The following is a 26,245-nucleotide window of genomic DNA, read 5'->3' on the forward strand; positions in this document are numbered from 1 at the left end:
CCCGAGGGAGAGCCTGCTGTGGGACTCAATTCCAGGACTCTGCGATCACAACCTGAGCCAAAGGCAGATGCTCAAACACTGACCCACCCAGGTACCCCAGTATTTGTGTTATATTTAGGAAGAATATATTATAGTTAGACCTGGGCATAAACACCTCATATGTTATTCAATATTTATGGTCACTCAGTCTGTATATTCTATATTTTTAATTCTAAAAATCACCTTTTAGGTTTAATATGATTTCTGATTTTTATTTTTGAGTACAAAGTGGGATATAAATGAAATAGAAGATAAAAGCATAGAAGGAATAGTGTTAGTAATTATCTTCCAGATTAAATGTAAATTGTATAAATTATTTTAGAAAGGAATGCATTTCCTCTGCAAATGGGATCATGACATTAGCGGGAGTTGAATTTTTCATGTACAAAATAAGTCACTATTTTTCCTTTTTTATTATAGAAGTTGTAAATATATCTGTGATCTCTATTAAGCTACTACAGAGCTAGAATATTTTGACAAATTTAATTGAACATAAGTTAGGTATGTTTAAATACCATGTGATTTCTGTGCCTATATTCTTGACTGTAGAATGTAAAAGAGGGATTGACTTTATCACTTTAACTTGGTTCTCCGTTAAAGTGGGAATTCATTGTGTATTTAAATACCAACGTTATAAATAACGGGATTTTTTTTTTCATAGGCTTGGTGTGGTTTGTGAGATTAAAGACTATTCCAAATTTTGCCAATTATGAAGAATAGATTTAACTTTTATTATTATTACATATGATTTAATTTAACATAGTATTTTTGACTTCCATATGAGTTGACTGGTAAAAAATAAAACATAAAAATTTTGCTGTATAGGTTTAAAGCCCAGAAAGTAACTTGCTTTTCAAAGGTCTTTTATTTCCATGTGATCTTTTTATTTATCATTTATGTCCTAAAGTGCATTGAAACCAAACACATTTGTACATTTATTCACATTACGTTGTAATTCATTTTTTGGTTATTTATTTGGGAGAGAAGGGGAATATGCACTGGTATTATAATAGAATCGCAATCAGAAATTTACTATCCTAGTTACTTTTTAGAGTTGTTAATGCATGCTTAATAGTTCTAATAATAAAATACTAAATTTTTGTACTTCTATTTCTTTGTAGAACCTTGTCAAATATCTTCCTGAGCAGAAAGTACTCAGTGAATTAGCACAGCTGAGGAATGAATATGATGACCTATGTGAACCTGAACAATTTGGTGTTGTGGTACGTATCTTACATAAAGGCCCACAAACTCAGCTGTGATATAACAATTGTCAAAAAGAATATTTCAACTGTTGATTTTTTTCAAACTGTACAATGGCATAATTAAACATAACGTTGACTGTCAGGAAAAATAAAACTTTATTATTTGTCATGCTATTGAAAAATAAAGAAATTTAGATTTATATTCTACAGAATACCTCAAGATATCTCATGGGATCTCCAACATACTAGTGCCAATATTTAATTCTATTAATTAATATATGAATAGTAGTATATATTATTGTATTGGCTATTTTCTTCTTTTATTTAGATCTTGATGTTAGAATTTTCCCCCAGCCTTACAAATTTAGGGTAAATAAAAGAGTAGTAATTAGATAAATAGCAATATTCTAAAAAAATGTTGTTGTATGTGTTGTGTCAGAGAAAGCACAAGAATTTTTAGATTTCTTATAGAATGTCATTAATTAACTGAAACCTTTAAATACACTGTTTCAGCTGGGAAGAAAATATCATAAATACATATCATGCTTTAGTAGGATTAAATCATTACTGGATTGAGTTGTTTCCTCATCCCTTCCTCATTTTAAAGAGTACAAAAGATGACTAGATATAAATTATGTATTAAAGGATATAGTTATATGTTTTAAGCATCCCCCAATCCTGCTATTGAAATAATGGGCAAAAAAATGGAAAAGAGGACATGGCGATTTATTTAAATTTCTTGGAGAAAAAGCTATTTTTAACCTAGGTATTCAATACAGGTTTGTTCATTGTATGGATAAGCAGCTGTAATATGGCTGCCAACTTTACCCTGGCTCCCTAACAATTTCATATCTGAATACTAAGACTCAAAATTAGCATTGGAACTAGTAGTCAAATACTGTGTTTCATTCAAATATTTTATTACCTTTTTAAAAGTAATGTATTTTAAATTTATCTGATTTGATACTTTGCAATTTAAAAATCTTATTTAACGTCAAAATGTGATAGATGGAACAGAGAACATTCCTTTTGAACATGTGCAATAACTGCTTGCCCATATTCAGAGCTTATTAATTCTCAGATATGGCATTGTATATAGTGATGTGGAAATGTTCTGTCAAATCTTTGAAAAGAAAATCAGGAATGTGTACTTAGAATGAGAGAAAGCTAATGCAAAGGTATCTTAGGAAGATATTTTTGTCTTTTTTGAATTAAGCCAATTATTCAGTTGAACTGGCTAGATATTCTTTATTAAATACCAGTGCTTTAGTACAATATTTAATAAAATTTTCTAGACCAAAGTCCACATTTGAAACCTAAGCTGCTTGAATCATACTATAATTGAAGCAAGGCTATGTACTATCTGAGAATTCAGCTGTGTCATGATGGTTATGAGTTCTACAGTAGGTACACTACACAGTTTCTCTGAAGTCATTTTTTTTTTTTCTGAATGCAGTTTATCTTGGAAGATGTATTAGTTTGCCAAGCAATTCCTTCAAGAAGAATATCCTTGGTGCCACACTGAGGAAATTAAGTTTCAGGGCATAAAAAGCAATATACCTTCTGAACTAAAAGCAAACTAGAAAATGGAAGAGGTTTCTTGTTTATGCACATAACCATAAATAATTCTGGGGCTGTGAATATGAAGTAACTTGGCCCTTTTATTTAACTCTCCCTATCCTTAGTTACATATTTGTAGGGAAAAAAGTCAAGGACATTACAAAGTAGTTTGTGTAATGTAAAGCACCCAAGGTAGTATCCACTAGTATTTGCCAAATAAAGTTTAGATAATCTCATATCTAGAAAAATATTTTTGAAGTTATGATAGGCCCTAGTCTTTTAAGTACCAGCTATTATTTTTGCCATTATTATTTATAGAGAAAATGTATTGGGGTGCTTAGAATAGTATCTTATATATAATATATAATAAATGTTTATTTAATTAAATTATAGGACAATTATTAATCCCAAGTGTGAACCAGAGATTGAAATTCTTTAAAAGAATTATGTTAAAACATATTTCTCTAGGTTATTGCTTAAATTAAATTAATATCTGTGTGAATACACCCAAAATTTTTTTGATCCTCAAAATTTATCAATAGCTTACATTTAAATAGGAAAATTTCAAAAGTGTAGAATCATCTGCAGTAATGAGAGAGGCTCCAGGCTGGTTGTCTTGCTTCTGCTAATTCCTCCATCAAATAATTAATGTAGTCTACTTCAAATATATATCCAACATGTGATTTCTATATTTAAAACCTTCAGTGTCTCCCAGAATTTACAGAATAAAACCTGAGCTCCTTAGTATTCTCATTCTGCTGCTAACTCTGGCTTTATATATCCCTCTTCTCTTTGGTGAACTGAATGAATTGGTGTCTTTATGACATTTCAGCTTTTACCTCAGCAGGACTCTCACTGCCATTTCAGCAGTTATTTTACTTGTTCCTATTCAATGGCCTGTCATTTTTCCATTGCAGCTATACCATATCTTACCTGATCTCCTCAAGTCTTCTAACCCTCCCCATTCTTTTCACTTAAAACCAACAGTGTAATCTCTTACTTGCCAGAAAAAAAGGAAAACACTTAGGCTTTTAGAACATCCAATATCTCTTCTACCTAGAAAGCTATCTCTAGACATATCTTTTATTTACCTATTCTCTATCAAATCTCAGAAGAAGGGATACCTTATCATTATGACTAATATTATTGCTGTTACTATTATTATTTATACAAACAAAAGGTATTAAAGAGTTACTGTATCTGATACTATGTTAAGCACTTGTACATGAACCATCTTATGTATTCTTCATAATGCTAAGGTTAGTGCTCCATATTATGAATGAGGAAACCCAGCCTAAGGAAGGCTAGGGACCTTGTCCCAAGGTTATGTAGTTAAGTAGTATATGCAGAATTCAAACCCAGGCAGTCTGACTTTAGAGACAGTGTTTTTATTCATTTTTTAAAATTTTAAAACACTATTTTTATTGAAGAATAATTGACATACAATAGTGTATTCATTTCAGGTGTACAAGATAGTGATCTGATATTTATGTACATTACAAAATGGTCACCACAATAAGTCTAGTTACCATGTGTCAGTATACATTACAATATTATTGATTACATTCCCTATGTTGTACATAACATCCCTATGTCTTATATATTTTAGAACTGGGAGATTGTACCTTTTAATCCTCTTCAGCTGATCCCTCCATCCCTCCAATCTCCTCCCTTCTGGCAACAACTAGCTTAATCTCTTTATGTATGAATTTGTCATTGTTTTGTTTGTTCATTCATTTTTTTAGAATCCATATAAAAGTGAAATAATATGAGATTTGTCTTTTTAAAAATTATTTCAATTAGTAAAATACACTGAAGGTCCATCCATTTTGTTGCAAATGACAGGATTTCAGAGTAATATTGTATTACACACACACACACACACACACACATACCATACCATACCTTTATTCTTTTATTGATAGATATTTAGGTTTCTTCCCTACCTTGGATATTATAAATAATGCTGTGATGAATATAAGGATGAATATGTCTTTTCAAATTTGTGTTTTTGTTTTCTTCTAATAGATAGAGTGCCTTTAACTGCAATATTGTTCAGTTGTATGTGTATGTGTGGGCACATGCAAGTGTATGCATGTATGTATACACATGAGATACTCTACTACATGCTAATTTACTAACTCTGTTTTAGCCATTATTTTTTCTGTTTTTAAAGGTCTTTCTTTCTTTCTTTCTTTCTTTCTTTCTTTCTTTCTTTCTTTCAAGAGAAAGAGAGAGCACATGTGCATGCATGTATGCAGGGGGAGGGGCAGAGAGATAGAGAATTTCAAGCAGACTCCCCAGTGATCCAGACATGCAGCTCAGTTTCAGGACTCTGAGATCATGACCTGGGCTGAAATCAAGAATCCGATGGTTAATTTACTGAGCCACTCAGGTACCCCTGGACATTATTATCTCTTGCCTCTTTTATACTTCTGTTACTTTTATGGCCTCTTCAATTTGTCATTCTGCATTTTACTTTCTCTTCAGAACAGGGACGCCTGGGTGGCTCAGCGGTTGGGTGTCTGCCTTCAGCCCAGGGTGTGATTCCGGGTCCTGGGATCGAGTCCCACAATGGGCTGCCTGCGAGGACCCTGCTTCTCCCTCTGTCTGTTTCTCTGCCTCTCTCTCTGTGTCTCTCATGTGCCTCTCCATGTCTCTCTGTCCATGTCCCTGATAGCTGCTGCTCTGTTTCCTAGTGCCTGTTTTTTCAAGGATTCGTCTCCATTTATTTTCTACTTCTTTACCTCTCATACTCAACAAACAATAATCAGAACTCAGCCTCAAACAATGCATTAAAAATTCACTAAGAGAGATCATTAATTACCTCCTAATTGTACTTAAAATACACATCAAATCTACTCTTCATCTGTTCCATTACCACCTTAGCCCAAGCCAGCATCATCATTTTCTTTAACAATTGTGATATACTTTTAGCTTGTTTTCCCCACTCATGCTTTTGCCTTTCTCCAAGTCAATCTCAGCACAGCCCTCCAATGAGTCATTTCTAGAGTCCATTTGTGTTGCATCATATTATTTATCTGCTAAAAGCTACAGTGCTCTTTCATGGCACTAAGGCGATATAAATTCCTCACCAGGATTTACCACATTTCCCACTTCTGTCTCCTGTTGCTTCGCTTCTTGATCATTATACTATATACCTCAACCACATTGTATTTTATTTTTCAGTGTATTGAATTTACCATGTTCTTTCCTACCTCTGGCCTCTTACACATGCTGCTGCTTCTTATTCTTACTTGCTGCCTGCCTCTTTCCTATTCATTCTTCTACTTTTAGCTTAAAGTTCACTTTCTCAGTGATACCTTCACTTGCCTATCAATCAAAATTAAAGCTCTCTATTAAAGTCCCTCAGAGCACCTTTTTTTCTTTTCTTTTCTCAAAATTATCATGGTCTTAGTTAAATATTTGTGAGGTTATTTATTGAATGTCTGTTAACCCCCACTGTATTGCAACTTCTTCAAGTGCATGCATCATGCTGATTTTATTCACATGGTGTATGCTTAATATATATTTGCTGAATGCATAGCTTAAATGCAAAATCAAGTGGGCCCATTTTAGTCCTGTCTAATTCTATATCCATATGGCACTTAAGACCTTGAAGAATTTAGCTTCCTTATTGAAAACTTTTCTTTATGTGCCTTCTCTATCAATAAATACTCTTTCCTAATTTCACTCCTATAACCTCTGCCAGTGCCCTGCAAAGTTTGCACTATTATAAAATTTCTTGAATGTTAAAACTAAATCTCATCAGTTAGTAATAGACATATGCCAGAAATGAGATTTTTCCTGCAAGATTCATTAAAATTCTCATCATCAAATAAAACACAATAAAATTGGCAAAACTTGGGGAAAAAATCTGACTTTGACTTTTCAAGGAAATAAATGTACCTGAGACAATGACTGGGCTGCTAAGCTTTCTCTAAACTTTTTGATTCTTTTTAGCAACACCATCATTGGGTTTGCTTATATTCACATGTAATAAGTTGAAAAGAAGTAAAAAAGGAAAAAAAAAGAAACAGAAAATAAAGGTCAGGGACCTTTCCTCTGTCAAAAGGCAGACTACCTGGTAAGAGTGTTATGCTAGTTCCCACACTTTCTATGATCAATATCCCTTTTCTTTGGTGGTGGGGGGTGGGTAGATTGTCCACATAGCATAACACTAACTTGTCCTACAACCCGCCTCCCACAGAATTAAATTTGGTACATCCTGGTAATTATTACTGTACTTTTACTGGAAAAAAACAGCACAGATCTTTGAAAGCTTTGCCAGTTAGAACCCCAGCAGGAGCTTTTAGTCTCTTCAGAAAGTATTTGTATCTCAGCTCTTCTAAAACCTCAGAGCTATGGAAATTACCACTTGTCTAGCACCAAGGATGGAGACCCATACTGTATTATCTATTAAGCTAACACATCTTCTAAGAAAAATAATATGATAATTAGCTTTTAGTAATAAGTACTTTGTTTTTCTTTGTTCAAAATTCCCCATATTTTTAACTAATAACATTTTAAAGCTATAATCTAACAAAAATCTTTGAGATGGCCTAGTGCATATAAAAACATTCATAATGCAAAGCACAGATTATGTGATATTGCTGATAGCACATTTATTTATTTTCTTTTATACACAAATCCATGAAGGCACAAGGAGCAGATTTATGCCTATAGTTGGCACAACTATAAAGTCTGTGTGCTTTTCAATTTTTTTAAAAGCCTCCTAAGAGCTTATGAGCTCTATTCAAGATAGCTTAACCAGGTGAAAAGGAGAATTTTAGAGGTTATTTTTCTCTTTCCCACATATTATCAAAGGCAATTAGTTTAGATGGAAAATTGTAGCTCTTCTTTTCCACTAATATTAAAATATTATTCAGGTTTGCATATTGGGAAAATCGCATTTTTATTTCATAGGCTTTAATTCAGAGTGTTCAGTGTTTTGATATGTAGTACCTTGATTTTTTTCTATTTTCATTCTTTTTGTAAATATGACTACTAGCTCTTTCTTTTAAAGATTTTATTTATTTATTCATGAGAGACACACAGAGAGAGAGAAAGGCAGAGACACAGGCAGAGGGAGAAGCAGGCTCCATGCAGGGAGCCCGACGTGGGACTTGATCCTGGGTCTTCAGAATCAGGCCCTGGGCCGAAGGCGGCACTAAACCGCTGAGCCACCCAGGCTGCGCTGAATACTAGCTCTTATATCTAGATGTGTATTCATTTTATCTGATGAAAAAACTGGTTTAATAATTTTGAGATCAAGTAAAAGAAAACTCACCATAACTCATTCTCAAATCTGTGTATTTATATTCTTGTTCATTTCATTAATTTCTCATAATAGTTCATTTTGTGGCAGGATTGCTTATTTGCATCAGCTTTTGTAATAAATAAAATAAAAAATAAAATAAAATACACCTGAAAACTGAACATTCAGATTAGACCTATGGATATCAATGAGGTTTTGCTACTGATTGCTTTTCACTGAATTTTAAAAATCCGAAATTAACTCCTTTTCCCCCTGTGTTTATCAGTAATCCTTAATACAACAGCATAGCACAGCCATTCTTGGCCTCAAACAGTTGTTTTCAGAAGGATGTTTTGAAGTTCTCTCAAACTTCTAGTGTGATTCTTTTGAGTTTACAGTGTCTTTCTGGGCAGACTATGTTACTATGTTTTGTTACAGACTAAAAACTAGTAGATGTTTGTTGATGCATAATTTCCACCTATCACTATCTTTGGTGGAAGTATTGTCTATTAGGATATCATTTTTTTTTCTGATATAGACTCAGTTTTTAAAAAATTCTTTTTTTTTTTTTTTTATAAATTAATTTTTATTGGTGTTCAATTTACCAACATACAGAATAACACCCAGTGCTCATCCCGTCAAGTGTACCCCTCAGTGCCCATCACCCATTCACCCCCACCCCCTACCCTCCTCCCCCTCCACCACCCCTAGTTCATTTCCCAGAGTTAGAAGTCTTTATGTTCTGTCTCCCTTTCTGATATTTCTCACACATTTCTTCTCCCTTCCCTTATATTCCCTTTCGCTATTATTCATATTCCCCAAATGAATGAGAACATACACTGTTTGTCCTTCTCCGGTTACTGTGGCCAAGTTCAAAAAGGGTGTTGCCTGAGTTCTCCTCTGGGATTTTGATGGAATCTTGTCTCACATTTAGATCTTTCATCTATTTTGAGTTTATCTTTGTGTATGGTGCAAGAGAGTGGTCCAGTTTCATTCTTCTGCATGTGGATGTCCAATTTTCCCAGCACCATTTATTGAAGAGACTGTCTTTCTTCCAGTGGATCGTCTTTCCTCCTTTATCGTATATTAGTTGACCATAAAGTTCAGGGTCCACTTCTGGGTTCTCTGTTCTGTTCCATTGATCTATGTGTCTGTTTTTGTGCCAGTACCACACTGTCTTGATGAACACAGCTTTGTAGTACAACCTGAAATCTGGCATTGTGATGCCCCCAGATATGGTTTTCTTTTTTTAAAATTCCCCTGGCTGTTTGGGGTCTTTTCTGATTCCACACAAATCTTAAAATAATTTGTTCTAAGTCTCTGAAGAAAGTCCATGGTATTTTGATAGGGATTGCATTATACGTGTAAATTGCCCTGGGTAACATTGACATTTTCACAATATTAATTCTGCCAATCCATGAGCATGGAATATTTTTCCATCTCTTTGTGTCTTCCTCAATTTCTTTCAGAAGTGTTCTGTAGTTTTTAGGGTATATTTTGAGAACCATTTGAATGGTAAATGGTTCTCCAACCTTTTATTTTCAGGTTGTAGGTGTCCTTCTGTCTAAAATGAGTCTCTTGTAGACAGCAAATAGATGGGTCCTGTTTTTTATCCAGTCTGATACTCTGCGCCTTTTGATGGGGTCATTAAGCCCATTCACGTTCAGGGTTACTTGAACTTCTTCTTAAAGTGGAGTTTTAAGAGTCCCCCTTAAAATTTCTTGCAGAGCTGGTTTGGAGGTCACATATTCTTTCAGTTCCTGCCTGTCTTGGAAGCTCTTTATCTCTCCTTCCATTTTGAATGAGAGCCTTGCTGGATAAAGTATTCTTGGTTGCATGTTCTTCTCATTTAGGACCCTGAATATATCCTGCCAGCCCTTTCTGGCCTGCCAGGTCTCTGTGGAGAGGTCTGCTGTTACCCTAATATTCCTCCCCATGAAAGTCAGGGACTTCTTGTCTCTTGCTGCTTTAAGGATCTTCTCTTTATCTTTGGAATTTGCAAGCTTCACTATTAGATGTCGAGGTGTTGAACGGTTTTTATTGATTTTAGGGGGGATCTCTCTATTTCCTGGATCTGAATGCCTGTTTCCCTTCCCAGATTGGGAAAGTTTTCAGCTAGGATTTGTTCAAATACATATTCTGGCCCTCTGTCCCTTTCGGCGCCCTCGGGAACCCCAATTAAACGTAGGTTTTTCTTCCTCAGACTGTCATTTATTTGCCTTAATCTGTCTTCGTGGTCCCTTAATTGATTGTCTCTTTTTTCCTCAGTTTCCCTCTTTGCCATTAACTTGTCTTCTATGTCACTCACTCGTTCTTCCACCTCGTTAACCCTCGTCGTTAGGACTTCTAGTTTGGATTGCATCTCATTCAATTGATTTTTAATTTCTGCCTGATTGGATCTAAATTCTGCAGTCATGAAGTCTCGTGAGTCCTTAATGCTTTTTTCTAGAGCCACCAGTAGCTGTATAATGGTGCTTCTGAATTGGCTTTCTGACATTGAAGTGTAATCCAGATTTTGTAACTCTGTGGGAGAGAGGGCTGTTTCTGATTCTTTCTTTTGAGGTGAGGTTTTCCTTCTAGTCATTTTGCTCAGTGCAGAGTGGCCAAAAACAAGTTGTATTGGAACACGGGGGAGTATCACTGGTCCGTCCAGCTGGTCTTCTGGGGGAGGGGCCTGCTGTGCTGATTTTCAGGTGTTAGCACTTGGGGGAGCTGCTCTGCCCCTGCCTGCTGCAGGGCTCAGCGGGGGTTGTTTACCCCGTGGGGCCCCAGGAGGATCAGCCGCAGTTGCTATGGCAACTCTGGAAGCCTGGATTCAGCCTCCGCAGGAACTACGGGCTCGGGGCTCTCGGTTCTCCGTCTGCAGGGCCTGGAGGCTCCGGGGCGGGGCCGCTGATCTTCTCAGCTCGGGGCAGGAGCGTCCTCGCTGTCCTGGGCCCTCCCGGCCTCTGCCTGTCCCGGGGGAGGCCGGATCCTGGGCTGTGTCCCGGCGCCCTGTGCTCCGGGGCCTGCGCTGTTGGATTCGCGCTCCCGCCCCGCAGCTCCCTCCCTGGAGCCGCCGCCCGAGCCCCTCCGAGCTGCTCCGGTCGGTCCCGCCGTGCGCGCTGCAGCCCTTAGGGAGCTCGGCGCACTCTCCTGCGCTCGTAGGTGTCTGTTAGTGTCCCCGGGAGCCCGAGGGCATCCCCGCCCTCCTGGGTCCTGCTCCAACTCCCTGCGAGCCCCTTGCCGCCCGGGAAGGTTGGTGCAGCTCCTGCTCCTCCGGGAGGGGACGGGGCTCTCCTGTCCTGGGGACACTCGCCCCGGCCTCAGCCCGGCTCCTCGCGGGGCCCCTCCCCCTCGGAGGCCTTTTGTTCCTTTATCTCTTTTTCCCCGTCTTCCTACCTTGATAGAAGCGCGGACTCTCCTCACTGTAGCATTCCAGCTGGTCTCTCTTTACATCTCAGGCCGAATTCGTAAATTTTCAGGATGGTTTGAAGGTTATCTAGGTAATTTGGTGGGGACAGGTGACCTGGGGACCCTGCTCTTCCGCCATCTTGCCCCTCCCCTCTAAAAAATTCTTAAATTGAAGTATAGTTGACATATATACTAGTTCATGTGTACAGCATCATGATTTGACAACTCTATACATTATGCAACAATCTTTTTCCAAAGCCTAATTTTATAGATTAACTATGGCTCTTATCTCTCCTTACATCTAATATAGAAACATTTGCCATTGGATCTGAATAGTGGGTACACTTGTATTGATTATTTTGTCCAGTCCAGATACAAGGTGTACTGCAGAAAGTACAGTGATAAGCAGAAGAGATCTTGTCATTGAGGAGGTTATTGTCTAAAAGAGGAAAAGCAAATTACTTAATAGAGAATCACAGATGTCCTTGCTATATTTCCATACTTCCAGGCAGAGTTTTGCTCAGTCCTTGGGTCTGGCTTCACAACTTGTATAGGCAGTTCTGCCTGCTATCTAACTTAAGTCTACCCTTCTTTAATATGACTTTATTATCATACCCTTTATTATAGTCACTGATCCAAGTTATTCTAGTATTTTCAGTGTGCAATGGATCCTAATAGTATTTAACTATTTAGGACAAATATCTTGTAACAAGGTATATTTGTTACAAATGTTTCTGTTAATTCTAATGAATTCTTAACATTATATTTTGAAGAGACTATAAGATCAATTATGTTTGCATATGATGGTAGTTGAAGGAGAGTTTCTTATCAGTGCAAAAAGAAAGATAATAGAAATAACCTTAAAGGTGGTTGACACATAGGAGCAGGAGTGGCATGTGGCTATCTCCTCCTCCTTCACACGTGATTTTTACACCTGTGATTTTTTTTCCCCTTCTGGATTCTTACATCAGTTTGGGAGTAGATCAATATTTACCAGCTGCATAGGTAATCAAGTATATAAAATTTATATAAACAAAACTGGGTCTCTCTCTTTGGGGGAATAACCTACTTGTAGCTGTTCTCACTAAAGCTGTCACTTCATTTTTTTAAAAATATAGTACAGATCACCTAAAGAAATGATAGCTGCTTGATGTGATTTGATAGACAAGTACCTCGTAACACAAATAAATCCCCTACATAATACAACACCATGGTCAGCACCCCACAGTACTTCAAGAAATGAATTGTAAAACAAAGAAAGTCAACTAAAATGCTACCAGAGAGCACAACTATAAACAAATATATATTTCAGTTGAGTTTGTGTTTTATTTAGTCACATCATTTAGGTATTCTCCAAGTGCCTTTATGAGACATGAGCCTTTTAATAATTGTATCTGTGGCTGGGTATGTTGCTCAATACTTTTTTTCATTTCTAAGCTTAGTTATTCAATATATTCCCTTATATAACTAGATTTTGTAATAGAGATTCAACTCTTGTCTATCAGTGTACCCAGTCAGATCATAAAAATTCACACTTTTGATTGCAGCAAATTCTGTTAGTATTATCAAGGCATACTAATTCGTGGTTACAGTTAAGAGATGAATATTGCTTCACCTCCTCTTTAGTCTCTTGATTTTACATTAACACATTTTCAATGAGAACATTTACAATAGTAAATATATATAATATATAAAATATATATATAAAATATAAAATATATAAAATATAAAATATAAAACAAATAAAATATATAAAATATATATAAAATATATAATATATAATATATATAATATATATAAATATAAAATATATAAAATATATGTAATGCATTGAAACCGGCTGAAAGGAGCACAGGACAGTATTTACAGTGTGTTTGATAGCTCAGTGCTGTTTTTCACTGAGCTCTAACAACACATTCATTAATTGTGAATAAGAGAACTTTCCCTCAGGTTTCATAGAACACTCAAGGACCATGATTTCTTTTTGGGTATTCCTTGAGGATGTAGAAAGATGATAATAGAAATAACAGCTATTGTTTTAGAGTGCATACATCGCCAGCCACTATGATAGGAGAGTTATACAAAGCATCTTATCTAAGTCCTGCTGCAACTTGCACAGGTTATTTGAGGAATGCATTTTACTAATGAGGAAATGAAGTCTAACAAACATTAGGTAACTTATACTAGGTCATGAACTAGAATGTAATAGAACTAGAGTTCAAGTCCCAGGTCTGTGTAACTCAAAATCCCTATTTCTTCCACTATAACTTGTATTGTAAGTCGGGAAAATGCAGAAAATGTTTTCTCTCCCTCTGTGAGGATTGGGGAAGAATTTATCTCAAACCTAGCCTTCAAAATAGATATATGAGGCTCCACATTTAGACTCAGATTGAGCTAGGGCAGGCAGTATTGTTGGAATGACCCATGTGGCAGCAAATTACTATGTGGGAGGGAGAGTAGCCCCCAGTTTACCCATATCAGCCTACTATAATACCTTTTCATACCATACATCTTCTCCCTAATACAGCACTTTGCTAATTTTGGAGTTCCTATTGGAGTGAATGAATATATTCACTAGTTTTGTAGTTATTGTTTTAAGCCATCATATTTATCAACTGCTATGAGCTAAACTGTGTTCTATAGGGTAAATGAATAAAGACATTTTGCCAGATTCAAGGGCAACTCTGTCCCCTTACACTGTATAGCCTCTTCTCAAAATCAAACTGACTGATGATGGATTATATCCAGTAATAACAGTTCAACGAAGTTAATACCCTAGCATTCCTGGTTTGATATCTTAGCTGAAGACATTATTTTGAGGACAGTAAAACATCATCATTCTCTCGTAATTTTGTTCAGTAGACAATCTTACTGTCCTACTTGGTAAATCTGAAAAATGGTTAGTCAGCTGAGGAGTGCTTTTAAACATTTGAATGTCTGATATATGCAAGACACTGTGCTAGGTCCTACATCAGATGCAGTCTTTGACTCTTCTCCCTATGTACTCTCCTCATCAGCAAACTTACCTCCCTCAGTATCTAAGTGAATAACTTCCCAAATATGCCAACTCTAATACTTATCTCCTCCTAGACCTAAGCACTGTGCATCCAGATACAACCAGATATACTATAGTACCTAAAACTAAAAATGTCAAGAAAGCCATATCATTTTCCTATCATAGAGGTATCATTTTACTATTTATGTGAAAATTTGGAGATGGAAAGGCTGAAGGGATCAGAGACCATATTTAAATAGTCTATTTTACTAATTCAACCTTGAAGTACATGAAATTTAAGCTTGAATGTTGAGCTTGGAAAATACGAGACAATTCTAAGAAATTCTTCAAGTCAAAATATAGGCAAGGAATGGTATTAAATTACAGTGTTTACCACAATATGAATATGATCCCAAGATTTGGAGCCTTAATAGTGGAAAGCTAGTAGTGTCTAAAATATACAATTGATGTCTGAGAGAATGGTAAATCAAGTTCACTTAAATACCAATAATGTTTTTTTTGGTAACAGCTGAGTAATATTTTATTTTGTGGATCAAGTACCCTTTACCCCATCTTTTCCCAATTCTAGAAGCAGAGATTTAAAAGGAGATAATGTTTACGCATAATTTACTTGGCTCCTATCCAATTATTGAAACAATGAATTTCCCCTACCTTGTAGATGAGGAACATAAAGACTGGAGAAATTAGGGAGATTACTTCCGCACAGTGAGACAATGTGAAAGTTTCTAGATTTAGTCTTTAATTTAGTTTGTTACTAAGCTGCATATTACCTGCACCTACACTCTCTTATATAGGATAGGCAGCAGACAATCAGGGTAAACAAATTCACCTGAAACAAAGCAACAAATCAGACCATAAACCACAGCAAACCAGTATCTCCTTGTGCCTTCATTAATACCAACAGTGTTCTACCTCACAACAGACTTAAAATCTTGGAGTCATCTTTGACTATCTTCTCTCATATTTAATACTACATCCCACTGAATCTTCCTTAATTCTGTCTCTCATATCCATTGCATCTTACCTCTTTCTATCATCAACATCCTAGCTCATTATCTGTTTTTTTTAAGTCATTTTGAAGACTAATACTCTCCCTGCCACTACTCTCTCCTCCAAACAATTGTACATACTGCTCCCAATATGATTGCAAGAGGCATTATGGTGTAATGGTTCAGAGTCTAGATTATGTGACCTGAATGCCTGAATTCAAATCTCCAGGTCTTTAACATACAACCTATCTTTGCATAAATCACTTAGTATTTCTGTCACTCACTTTCTTAATGTTTATAATGAGACTAATGCTAATAACCTTTTCCTAGGATTGTTTTGAGATTCAATTCAGTTAATTTACATTATATATATATATATATATATATATATATATACAGAAAAACATTTGGCACAAAGCGCTTAAAAATGCTAATCACTGTTATTTTACTATTATTAGGAAATTACACTTTTGTTCATGTTATTTCAGTTAGAGGTGGCATTTAAATCCATTCTATCTGGATCTATAGGCCAAAGATTGAAACACAAATCCCAGAAAGGGTGAAAATATGAATGAAAACAAGTAGTATTATAACTGAAGTGAGACTAAAAATCCATGTAAGTATAAGGGTTTAAATTACTTATTCATCTGAGACCAAGGCCACTGTGGTGAACCTACAAAGCCTTACAAAGCAGGGCCAGAAGGGCACATAAATCACTTGACTAACAATTGGTCAAAATAGCTCTTGGGCTTTTTTAACTATCAGAGAGCCTGAAAAAAAAAATCCCTAAACATAAAATGATAGAAATATGTGTATGTGCAAATGGTGCCAGTTACTGGTGAAAGCAAAGGAAAAATAAAGTGGGGAGGGATTTGAAGAGAGTGGTAGAGGCATAAAGAAAGGCAGAAAAGCATACAGAAATTTGGGTTCCCATGGAAACATACCAAAGAGAGTTGTGAATTCATGGAGATAAAGAATTTGATATGGCTAGCTTCCAATTCCATGGCCTTTCCATGGACTTTTTGGGTATTTTAGTTTCAATTTTGCCCCTAGTTATATACCCTGTGCATTCCTAACTATAAACCTTTTCTCACACTGTATCCTTTCTACACCTTCCCTTTGGCTCCCATTTGTTCTCTCTCTGCCTCAGTCTCTCTCTCTCCTTTGTTTTTCTATCCATTCATATCACCTCTATTGTGAAGTCTGCATTAAACATTGTATTCATAAGAGTTTAAAGTTTTGGGGTGCCTGTGTGGCTTATTCGGTTAAGCATCCAACTCTTGGTTTTGGCTCAGGTCATGATCTCAGGGTTGTGAACTTGAGTCCCATGTTAGCCTCCACAATCAGAGTGGAGTATACTTGAGATTCTCTCTTTTGTTTTCCCTATGCCCCTCCCCCTACTTGCTCACATGCATCCGCTTTCTCTCTCTAAAATAAAATATTTTTTAAAAATGAGTTAAAAGTTTTCTTTCAGCACACATCAGCATTTAATTTCTACTTACCCATCTAGAACCGTATGCTAGTTTTATCAGTAACTATAGTTTTTAAGTGACTGTGTTATGAGTTTTAGGTTATATTAGAAGATTGTGATTTGGTGGTATGCCTTATACTTACCATAGAAGTGATGAAGCAACTATAGGATCGTTTCTATAATATTATCCTGATCATAAAAATAAAAGAGCTATTAATAAGAACTCATAAAATCTACATAAATATAGTAACAGGTCAATATTCCCAGCATACTTTTACAAATCATCTGTAAAGAGCATGAGAGCATATAGGGATTAGCAGAAGTCATAGGTTAATCTTTAGAGAAGGAGATACCCATGGTTAATGGGCAAGTTCATTTCAAAGACGAAAAATTATGAACTATGCCTTCCATATTAGAGCAGATATGATATATTCAGCAACTCATTTGCTTTTTTTGAAAGGCACTTTGGGTCTTAAGGACTTTTGTTTCTGTTTTGAAATTATTTTCATGTTATTTACAGATATCTCAGTGTCTAATCTGTACCTACCATTTATAGTCAAGACACTAAGCAATATGTACAAAAAATAAATATAATTAGGATTATTAATAATTTATTTTGGGGTGGTTAAGTGGTTCAGTTGGTTAAGTGTCCAACTCAGCTCAGATCTTGATCTCAGGGTCATGGATTCAAGCTCCATGTTGGACTCCACATGCAGTGTGGAACCTACTAAAGAAAAAGAATTGTTTATTTTCATTGTGTGTATGCTTATGTATGTTCATATGTGTCTACTCCCAACCTCACCTCTGTCCTATAATTCATTTGGTGAATGAAAGCTTATTAAATGACTTGAAGTTACAGGACATTAATGGCTAAAAGAAATTATTACCATAGGAGCTAAACCAAAGGGAATAGAGAATGTGCACCGCAATACTATGAAACAAATAATTAAAACCTAATTTGACCTGTTTTAAAGAAAACCAACATAGAATTCTTGAGTAATAGACTTAAAAGTAAGTTCATCCATTTTGAGTTTATCTTTGTGTATGGTGTAAGGGAATGGTCTAGTTTCATTCTTCTGCATGTGGATGTCCAATTTTCCCAGCACCATTTATTGAAGAGACTGTCCTTTTTCCAGTGGATAGTCTTTCTTGCTTGTCAAATATTAGTTGACCATAGAGTTAAGGGCCCATTTCTGTGTTCTCTATTCTATTCCATTGATCTATGTGTCTGTTTTTGTGCCAGTACCACACTGTCTTGATTTTTATTGCTTTGGCAAACAGCTTGATGTCCAGAATTGTGATGCCACCAGCTTTGGTTTTCCTTTTCAATATTTCCCTGGCTATTTAGAGTCTTTTCTGATTCCACACAAATCTTAAGATATTTTGTTTCAACTCTCTGAAGAAAGTCCATGGTATTTTGATAGGAATTTCACTGAATATGTAAATTGCCCTGGGTAGCATAGACATTTTCACGATATTAATTCTTCCAATCCATGAGCATGGAGTATTTTTCCATTCTCTTACACCATACACAAAGATAAACTCAAAATGGATGAAAGATCTTAATGTGAGACAAGAATCTATCAAAATCCTAGGGGAGAACACAGGCAACATCCTTTTTGAACTTGACCACAGCAACTTCTTGCAAGATACATCCATGAAGGCAAGGGAAACAAAAACAAAAATGACTATTGGGACTTCATCAAGATTAAAAGCTTCTGCACAGCAAAAGAAACAGTCAACAAAACTCAAAGACAACCTACAGAATGGGAGAAGATATTTGCAAATGACCTATTAGATAAAGGGCTAGTATCCAATATCTATAAAGGACTTATTTAACTCAACAGCAAAGAAACAATCCAGTCATGAAATGGGCAAAAGACAAGAAATTTCACAGAGGAAGACATAGACATGGCCAACAAGCAGAAAATGCTCCGTATCACCGGCCATCAGGGAAATACAAATCAAAACCACAATGAGATACCCCCTCACACCAGTGAGAATGGTGAAAATTAACAAGACAGGAAACACCAAGTGTTGGAAAGGATGTGGAGAAAGGGGAACCCTCTTGCACTTTTGGTGGAAATGTGAACTGGGGCAGCCACTCTGGAAAACTGTGTGGAGGTTCCTCAAAGAGTTAAAAATAGAGCTACCCTACAACCCAGCAATTACACTGGTGGGGATTTACCCCAAAGATACAGATGCAGTGAAACGCCGGGACACCTGCACCCCAATGTTTATAGCAGCAGTGTCCACAATACAATGGAATATTACTCAGCCATTAGAAACGACAAATACCAACCATTTGCCTCAATGTGGATAGAAGTAGAGGGTATTATGCTGAGTGAAGTAAGTCAATCGGAGAAGGACAAACATTATATGGTTTCATTCATATGGGGAATATAAAAAATAATGAAAGGGATTAAAGGGGAAAGGGGAGAAAATGAGTGGGAAATACCAGAGAGAGTGACAGAACATGAGAGAGTCCTAACTCTGGGAAAAGAACAAGGGGTAGTGGAAGGGGAGGTGGGCAGGGGCACGGGGTGACTGGGTGACAGGCACTGAAGGGGGCACTTGATGGGATGAGTACTGGGTGTTATAATATATGCTGGCAAATCGAAGTCCAATAAAAAAATACAAAAAAAAAAGTAAGTTCATGTGATTTTACCATTACCTAATTAACTTAACATCAACATTCTGTCCAGTAGGGGAAATTCTTTAAAGCATATATAAATATTTAATATATTCAATGAATAAAAATCATTGATTTAAAAATTATATGTTCAATCAGAGCTAGTCCTATGATTTCAAACAGCATAGTAATATGTAATTTCTTAGGAAATCTGATTCCTCTTACATTTTCTGTTATCATGTACATCTTATATCTATGGCCAAACTATCCATTCAACTCAGTTTCATGTTTGTAAATTTTCATAATTTACCTCAGGGAACAGTTTTTGGTAGTTTAAATGCTATTTATGATTAGTGATTATGCATTAACAATAGCAACTGTTTAGCTTCAATAATATTTTCTTATTGTTAAAAGCATGATTTGTTTAAAACTGAACAGCTGTTTTTAACTTTGAGAATATTCCTTTGGAATGTCTAAAACATAACAAAACAATATTTTTTAAAACCCAGAAAATTCATTTTATGCAGAAATTTTACCATATTGTCTATAAAATTATCCCCACTAGAAAATGAAACAACAGGCTTTATATATCTATATTCTTATACAGCATTTCTTGTCTTACAGATGAGCTCAGTGAAAATGTTGCGGCCTCGTCTCGATAACATTCTTTTCAAGCTCACGTTTGAAGAACATGTAAACAACATCAAACCAAGCATCATAGCAGTAACTCTTGCCTGTGAAGAAATGAAGAAAAGTGAAAGCTTTAACAGACTTTTAGAGTTAGTTCTTTTGGTTGGAAACTACATGAACTCAGGCTCTAGAAATGCCCAGTCTTTGGGTTTTAAAATCAACTTCCTTTGTAAGGTAAGATAACATTTTATAATGCTAAATAATAATCTCATCTGTGAGAAGGGTCACTCTAAATTGGCAATAGTACATAAGCCAAAAAAATATTATGCTTTAAAAGGGTGAATGTTGGGGCACCTGGGTGGCTGTCAGTTAAGCATCTGCCTTTGGCTCTGGTCATGATCCCATGGTCCTAGGACTAAGCTGCACATTGGGCTCCCTGCTTGGTGGAGACCCTGCTTCTCTCACTCTGCTGCTGCTGATTGTGCTCTCTCTCTCTTATTCTCTCTCTCTGTTTGTGTGTGTGTGTCAAATAAATAAATAAAATCTTTTAAAAATAAATAAATAAAAATAAAATGATGAATGTTGTGGTAAGTAAATTATATCTCAATTAAAACAGATAAATATATTTTTGTTTAATTTTAGTGCAGTAAAATCTCACAGACTATGCAAATTCTGTTGTAGTATAGTACTAAACTCCTCTGATCAGATCTTTCTGGTGTTTGTAAATTTTTTTTAAATTGCCTTTTATAAAGTAGATGCAATATTCTATTTCAGTTCCCTTGTACTTATTTTATGTCTTTCTTAAAACTGTTTGAGGAGCTAAATGTCATAAGGTAAATAGCCAGAAATTTCTTTTTGAATATGCTTTCCTTATTCTGGTCTAAACAAACAATACTCTATGTTGTTGAATACTGTTGTTACTAAGCTTATACTAGATATCTAGTCCACTAACTAAAAGTTAAAAAAAACTAAATGACAGTCATCTTGCTGTTTTGATCAAGACATTTCATAGTATTTTTTTTTTTTTAGATTTTAATTCTCATGAGAAAAAACAGAAGCACAAAAATGATCGTATACAGCCATTTCTAGGCTAGAGTGAACCACCTTATTCAAGGGAAAGATCTGTCTGTTACAAAGAGAAAACTGAACAGACTCTGAAGTGAAGGCCTATAAGAATGCTAGAGAGGAAAATAAATCTGAAAACAAGCAATATCTCTTTGACATCTCACCACTCTTTCACTTTTTTTTTCTTCTCACATCTTAAACCATTGAAAACCTGGTTAGTTCTTGAAGTATAACAAGAATCTCAAATGTAGGAATGGATATAAATTTCTTTTCTATTAATGCATTAAATAGATGCACATTACATATGTATGGACTAACATTTTAATATGCATCAAAAGTGATTTGCTTCTAACTCAGATAGACAAAGAATAACCTTTATAGGAATAGGATGTATAATGGAATTATATCTGTTTACTCCTTATTCATTTTTGAGGGGTGTAAAGAAGGAGTGCCAGAAAGATAGGGAAGATCATCTGGAATGCTAGATTTTGTCGAAAAAAAACCCCAAAACCTAATATTGTTACTCCCTCTTCTTGGGATATTAGGGGACATGTGAAATTATTTGATAATGCCAGAGAATATAAGGTAATGCTTGTAATAAAATGGAATAAATCGTAGCCACATTTATAGGATAAATCTAAATATTTAATACATTTGCATTGTATTGCATACCATAAATTTAATACTAAGAAAATCATCTCTTCCAAAGATGCTTTTTAAGTATATACTATATGCAGGGTGGATGAATCTTAAGATATTTTTAGTCAGTGATCATAAAAATATTATAAATTAAGATAAAAGATCATTGAAAATTTGTATTGTATACCTATTTCACATTTGATTCATATAAAAAAAAACATTTAAAACCAACTATCCTAATTTGACTATATATGTATCCTTTCTAAGTTTCTTAATTTCACATTATTCCAATTAATTACATGAACTAATTTTTATAGCAAATATGAATAAGTCATTTATACATGGAAACAAAAGATTATATTAATCTCAGAGAAGGATTTTACAGTTCTATTTTGGAGAGAATCTTCTTCCTGTCTTCTACCTGTCAAATAAAAGTTTTATACAACACTGATCTGACATCTATCACTAGAGGTATACTCAAAGGATTCAGCACAAAGATTTTTCCCAACTTCATATGAAATAAAAATAATCTTGTGGGAAATACTATCATGTAGTAATAGATGTTCAAAAAAAGAAGAAATGAATTTTTTTAGATGTCCCCATCTTCCCCCTGCCCACTTTTCAGTAGGGTTTTTCTCTTCAGGGAAATATTTGTCATTAAGAAAGAGAAATCATATACATTCATGACATTCCCCTAATGTCTACTATTAAAAGAATATTCCTGGAATACAAAGGGTTCTGAGTAGATGTAAATGTCTAAAATGATAGAAATTTATGAAGGACATAGAAACAAGTTTACTTAGGTTTGTAATCTGTTGAAAAGTGAATTCACTAACTACTGATGTATGATCAGCTAGAATTGTTAAATTCCAGTTATATTATAAAAGATTATTTGGTTGATATTTCTTAATTTGCTTAAAGAATAGCAGAGAGAACTTCCTTTGTAGAGCACTGAGTTTGCGTTGAAAAATGATAACATTTACCCACCTAAATTATTCTAATTATAATTTCCTTTCTTAGTGAATATGACTATAATCTGCTCTTCAGAAGAAGTTATAGAGTATGTTAAAATATTCACCATCTTAAAAAGGAGCCATGGTGTAAGCAGTTAAATTTATCAGATATATCTTGTAGTAAAATAATATTAAAAATTCAGATGGTCACAATTGGCTCCTATGATATTTGGGAAGAAAAGGAAAACAGATAGGTTAACCTAAATGTCAAATATAACTAACTGGTGTCAAATTACTATAAATACTACCCTTATCATAAAATGCTTTAATTTGCAGCTGTGAATTATCACTTTGTGAATCACCAAACCAGGGTTCTGAACTGTAATACAAGTCATTTCCATGCAGATGAGTTCCCAATGTTTTCTTTGCCCCTGGTTGCCTGTTGGTTATTAAAATTCTAACCAATAGTAGTGGTGCACTTCAGGGTCATTTAGTTATGTTTTCAGTTATATACAATAACATAATCTGCATAAGAACAAAACATTTGAAAATCCCTAACACTCCCTAGGCACTAAGCTTTGTGGGCATATAAGATAAGGATCTTTACAAGAGAAAATAATTCTGTGTGATAAAAGCAATAAACACAAAAGAAAATAAAACAAAAAAGCCAGGAATTTATCGAAATGTAAGAAATAGCTCAACTGTAAACTGAAGAAGCTGAATAACTTTGCCTTTAAAAAAGCAACAACAATGGTATTTTTGGGGGAACGGGGAGCAGGAACAAATGGAAAGTCTTTTTAGGAAATTGTCTTTGGGTGCATTAGCTCCAACCATTTTCCTCCTTCTTTCTCTGAGTTTGATTTAAATTCTTATTAGAAAGACAGACTGATTGGCCTACCGTGGATTACAAGAATACTCCTTGTCCAAGGGAAGGCAAAGAACCTTGATTGATAACGCTACCAGGACTACCTGTAATGGAAGATTGCTCATGTCCTAAAGGATGTGGTTATCCAAAGATAGGGACACCGAAGATTAGTGACAGGTCAAGGGACATCAGACAAACAAAGGCAAAACAAAAGAGATCATTGGTACACTAGGGGCATACAAACAACACAGAAGATGCATAGAAACCTCAAGAAGCTAGTGGTACAGTTAAGTGGTCGGGAAATATACTACATATAGAATAATATGTAATGTCACAAGATACACTGTCAGTGAATACCAAGACTAATGGCCATTGAGATTAACAAGACCTCAGAAGAGGGAGGAATTTTTGATTATGGGGTGGGGATGAGCAGTACTGCAAAATGAAAGAGAAGGATCTTGAAGGAATGGTAGAACTAGGTTATATAAGGGAAGAAGGCATAACCTTGCAAGACAGGAAAAAGATAGACTCAGAACCTACCTTTTAGCTTCCATTTTGCCCATTAATAGCCAAGTTTTCATGGCTGTCACTTACTCTCTCTGAACTCTATTTCCTTACCTGTAACTGAGGAAATCCAGTGACCCTTGCTTATTTTGTTATTTAGGGTTGTTTTTTGGGTCAAATAAAATTATCTTTGTCACAGTTCTTTCAAAAATAATGTTAAATGGTAGTAGTTCTTTTTAATGATGGTAGAGAAAAAAATAGAAAAAAAATGTTGGTAGATAACTGGGGATAATCATCATGTGTTTGAAGATGAATTAGAAAACCACACTGACTGGAATATTGGATATGTTGGAGACAAATAACATTGGCTGGCAGGTTGTGAAAAGATTTTGAGTTATTTGTATACTAGTATGTATAGCTTGCCTTCATAATTTTTTAAATCATTCATTTTGTAACTTATGAAGGTCACGAACCTTTCTTTTTCTGCCTTGAGTTAATATCCCCTCACCCATACTATGACTTTCTAGTCATTCTGGTTGGACAGAGAGATATAACAAGTCATGATGAGTAGGATGATGTGCTTTTGTACAAATGTGAAATATACTGTACAAAGAACCTGAAGAAAACATTTCAGTTTACTATGGAGAAAATTTTATATATCTTACTCTAAGTCATAAGGATTAATATGGTAATGTAATTGTGTTCCTATTTCTAAGATCCATCATTTCTATAAAGTGTATGTAACATTAAAGGCCTTATTTCCTAGAAACCATCACATAGTATTTGTGACAGAATACTGTAGGTATTATCCCAAGTACACAAAGGAAAGTCTTCTCCCCCAGAGAAAGAATGAAAGAAAGAAGGAAAGTGAAAAAAAAAAAAGCTTCATTTTTAATGTAAAATAGAAGATTAGTTACCAGAAAATATGATTTGTAAAGACAATGACTGCTGTCTGTGGAAACAAAATTTAGAAATATATAATCCAAGATAAAAATCTACAACAACAACAAAAAACTAAGAAAAAAGTCACATCTAAGTACTTTAAAAATTTCACATCTCATCATTTTTAGCTGAAATGATGTGGATGGTTTCCATATAAACTTAGAATCTTAACATAAGAAGGTAACTAGTCTAGCCTCTTCAATCCGTAGATAAGAAAATGGACACTCAGAGAAGGGAAATACTTGGTTTGTGTTTTGGCAGGTTCCAACTGCCATGACAGAGTACCACAGTCTGGGTGGTTTAAACAACGGAAATTAATTTTGTCAGTTTCGGAGATAGGAAGTCCAAGATCTTGTTGTGAATGTTTGGCTTAAGAGTTAACTTTTTTTTTTTTTTTTAATTTAGAGACTGTAGTTCCTCACAGATTTAAAGGGTATACCCTTTTTTACCAGCGAAACTATTGAATATATAATTGTCCCACTGCTGTGGTTCATTTATTTAAAAAAAAAACATTAGAATGTATTGTTTGCTATAAATATTAACCAGCAATTCTACCTTCAAATGTGGGTTAACAAATAAATATATGACTATGAATTTATAAGCAAAAATATTTTAGAAAATAACCACTGTAGGATATACTAAAAAGCACCCTACCAAAGATCAATACATTCTAGTCAATAGTCTACACATTTGGTTGCCTATGGTTTAACAGTTTATAAGGTACTTTCCTTGCCATTCAGGGAGGTGAATTATTATTGGCCCCATTTACAAATTAGGAAATAAAAGCGTACAATTTAAGTCATACAATTTTTCCAATTTCCAATTTTAAATACCAGCTAGCAATTATCCAAGTTGAGGCTTAAGTCTGTTTTCTGTGTCCCAATCCTTGTAAGCACACTGCCTCTCATTGTACTATAACAGGATGTTGGATATATATGGTTCAATGCAAGGAAGCATTACAGAACACACCTCTGCCACTTATGGAATTCCGGAAATTGGGAAAATCACAAAAAGATTTTCTTGACTCTCTGGTAGCTTGTAAAATGAGAACTCTCTCTCTCTCTTTTTTTTTTTAAATTTTATTT

The 26,245-nt window shown here is 35.1% G+C and overlaps 1 protein-coding gene across 3 annotated transcripts in view; it reads left to right on the plus strand.

The window, feature by feature from the left end:
- Window positions 1-26,245, plus strand: part of DIAPH2 (diaphanous related formin 2) — a 1,101,152-nt gene that overhangs the window by 522,991 nt on the left and 551,916 nt on the right. For all 3 annotated transcript variants that reach the window (XM_055337637.1, XM_055337638.1, XM_055337639.1), the window contains 2 exons: window positions 1,161-1,262; window positions 20,187-20,426. In XM_055337637.1, the coding sequence (XP_055193612.1) occupies window positions 1,161-1,262; window positions 20,187-20,426 (342 nt within the window). The remainder of the gene's footprint in view (window positions 1-1,160; window positions 1,263-20,186; window positions 20,427-26,245) is intronic.

Source organism: Nyctereutes procyonoides, unplaced genomic scaffold (genome assembly GCF_905146905.1).
Source record: "Nyctereutes procyonoides isolate TBG_1078 unplaced genomic scaffold, NYPRO_anot_genome, whole genome shotgun sequence".
NCBI lineage: Eukaryota > Metazoa > Chordata > Mammalia > Carnivora > Canidae > Nyctereutes > Nyctereutes procyonoides.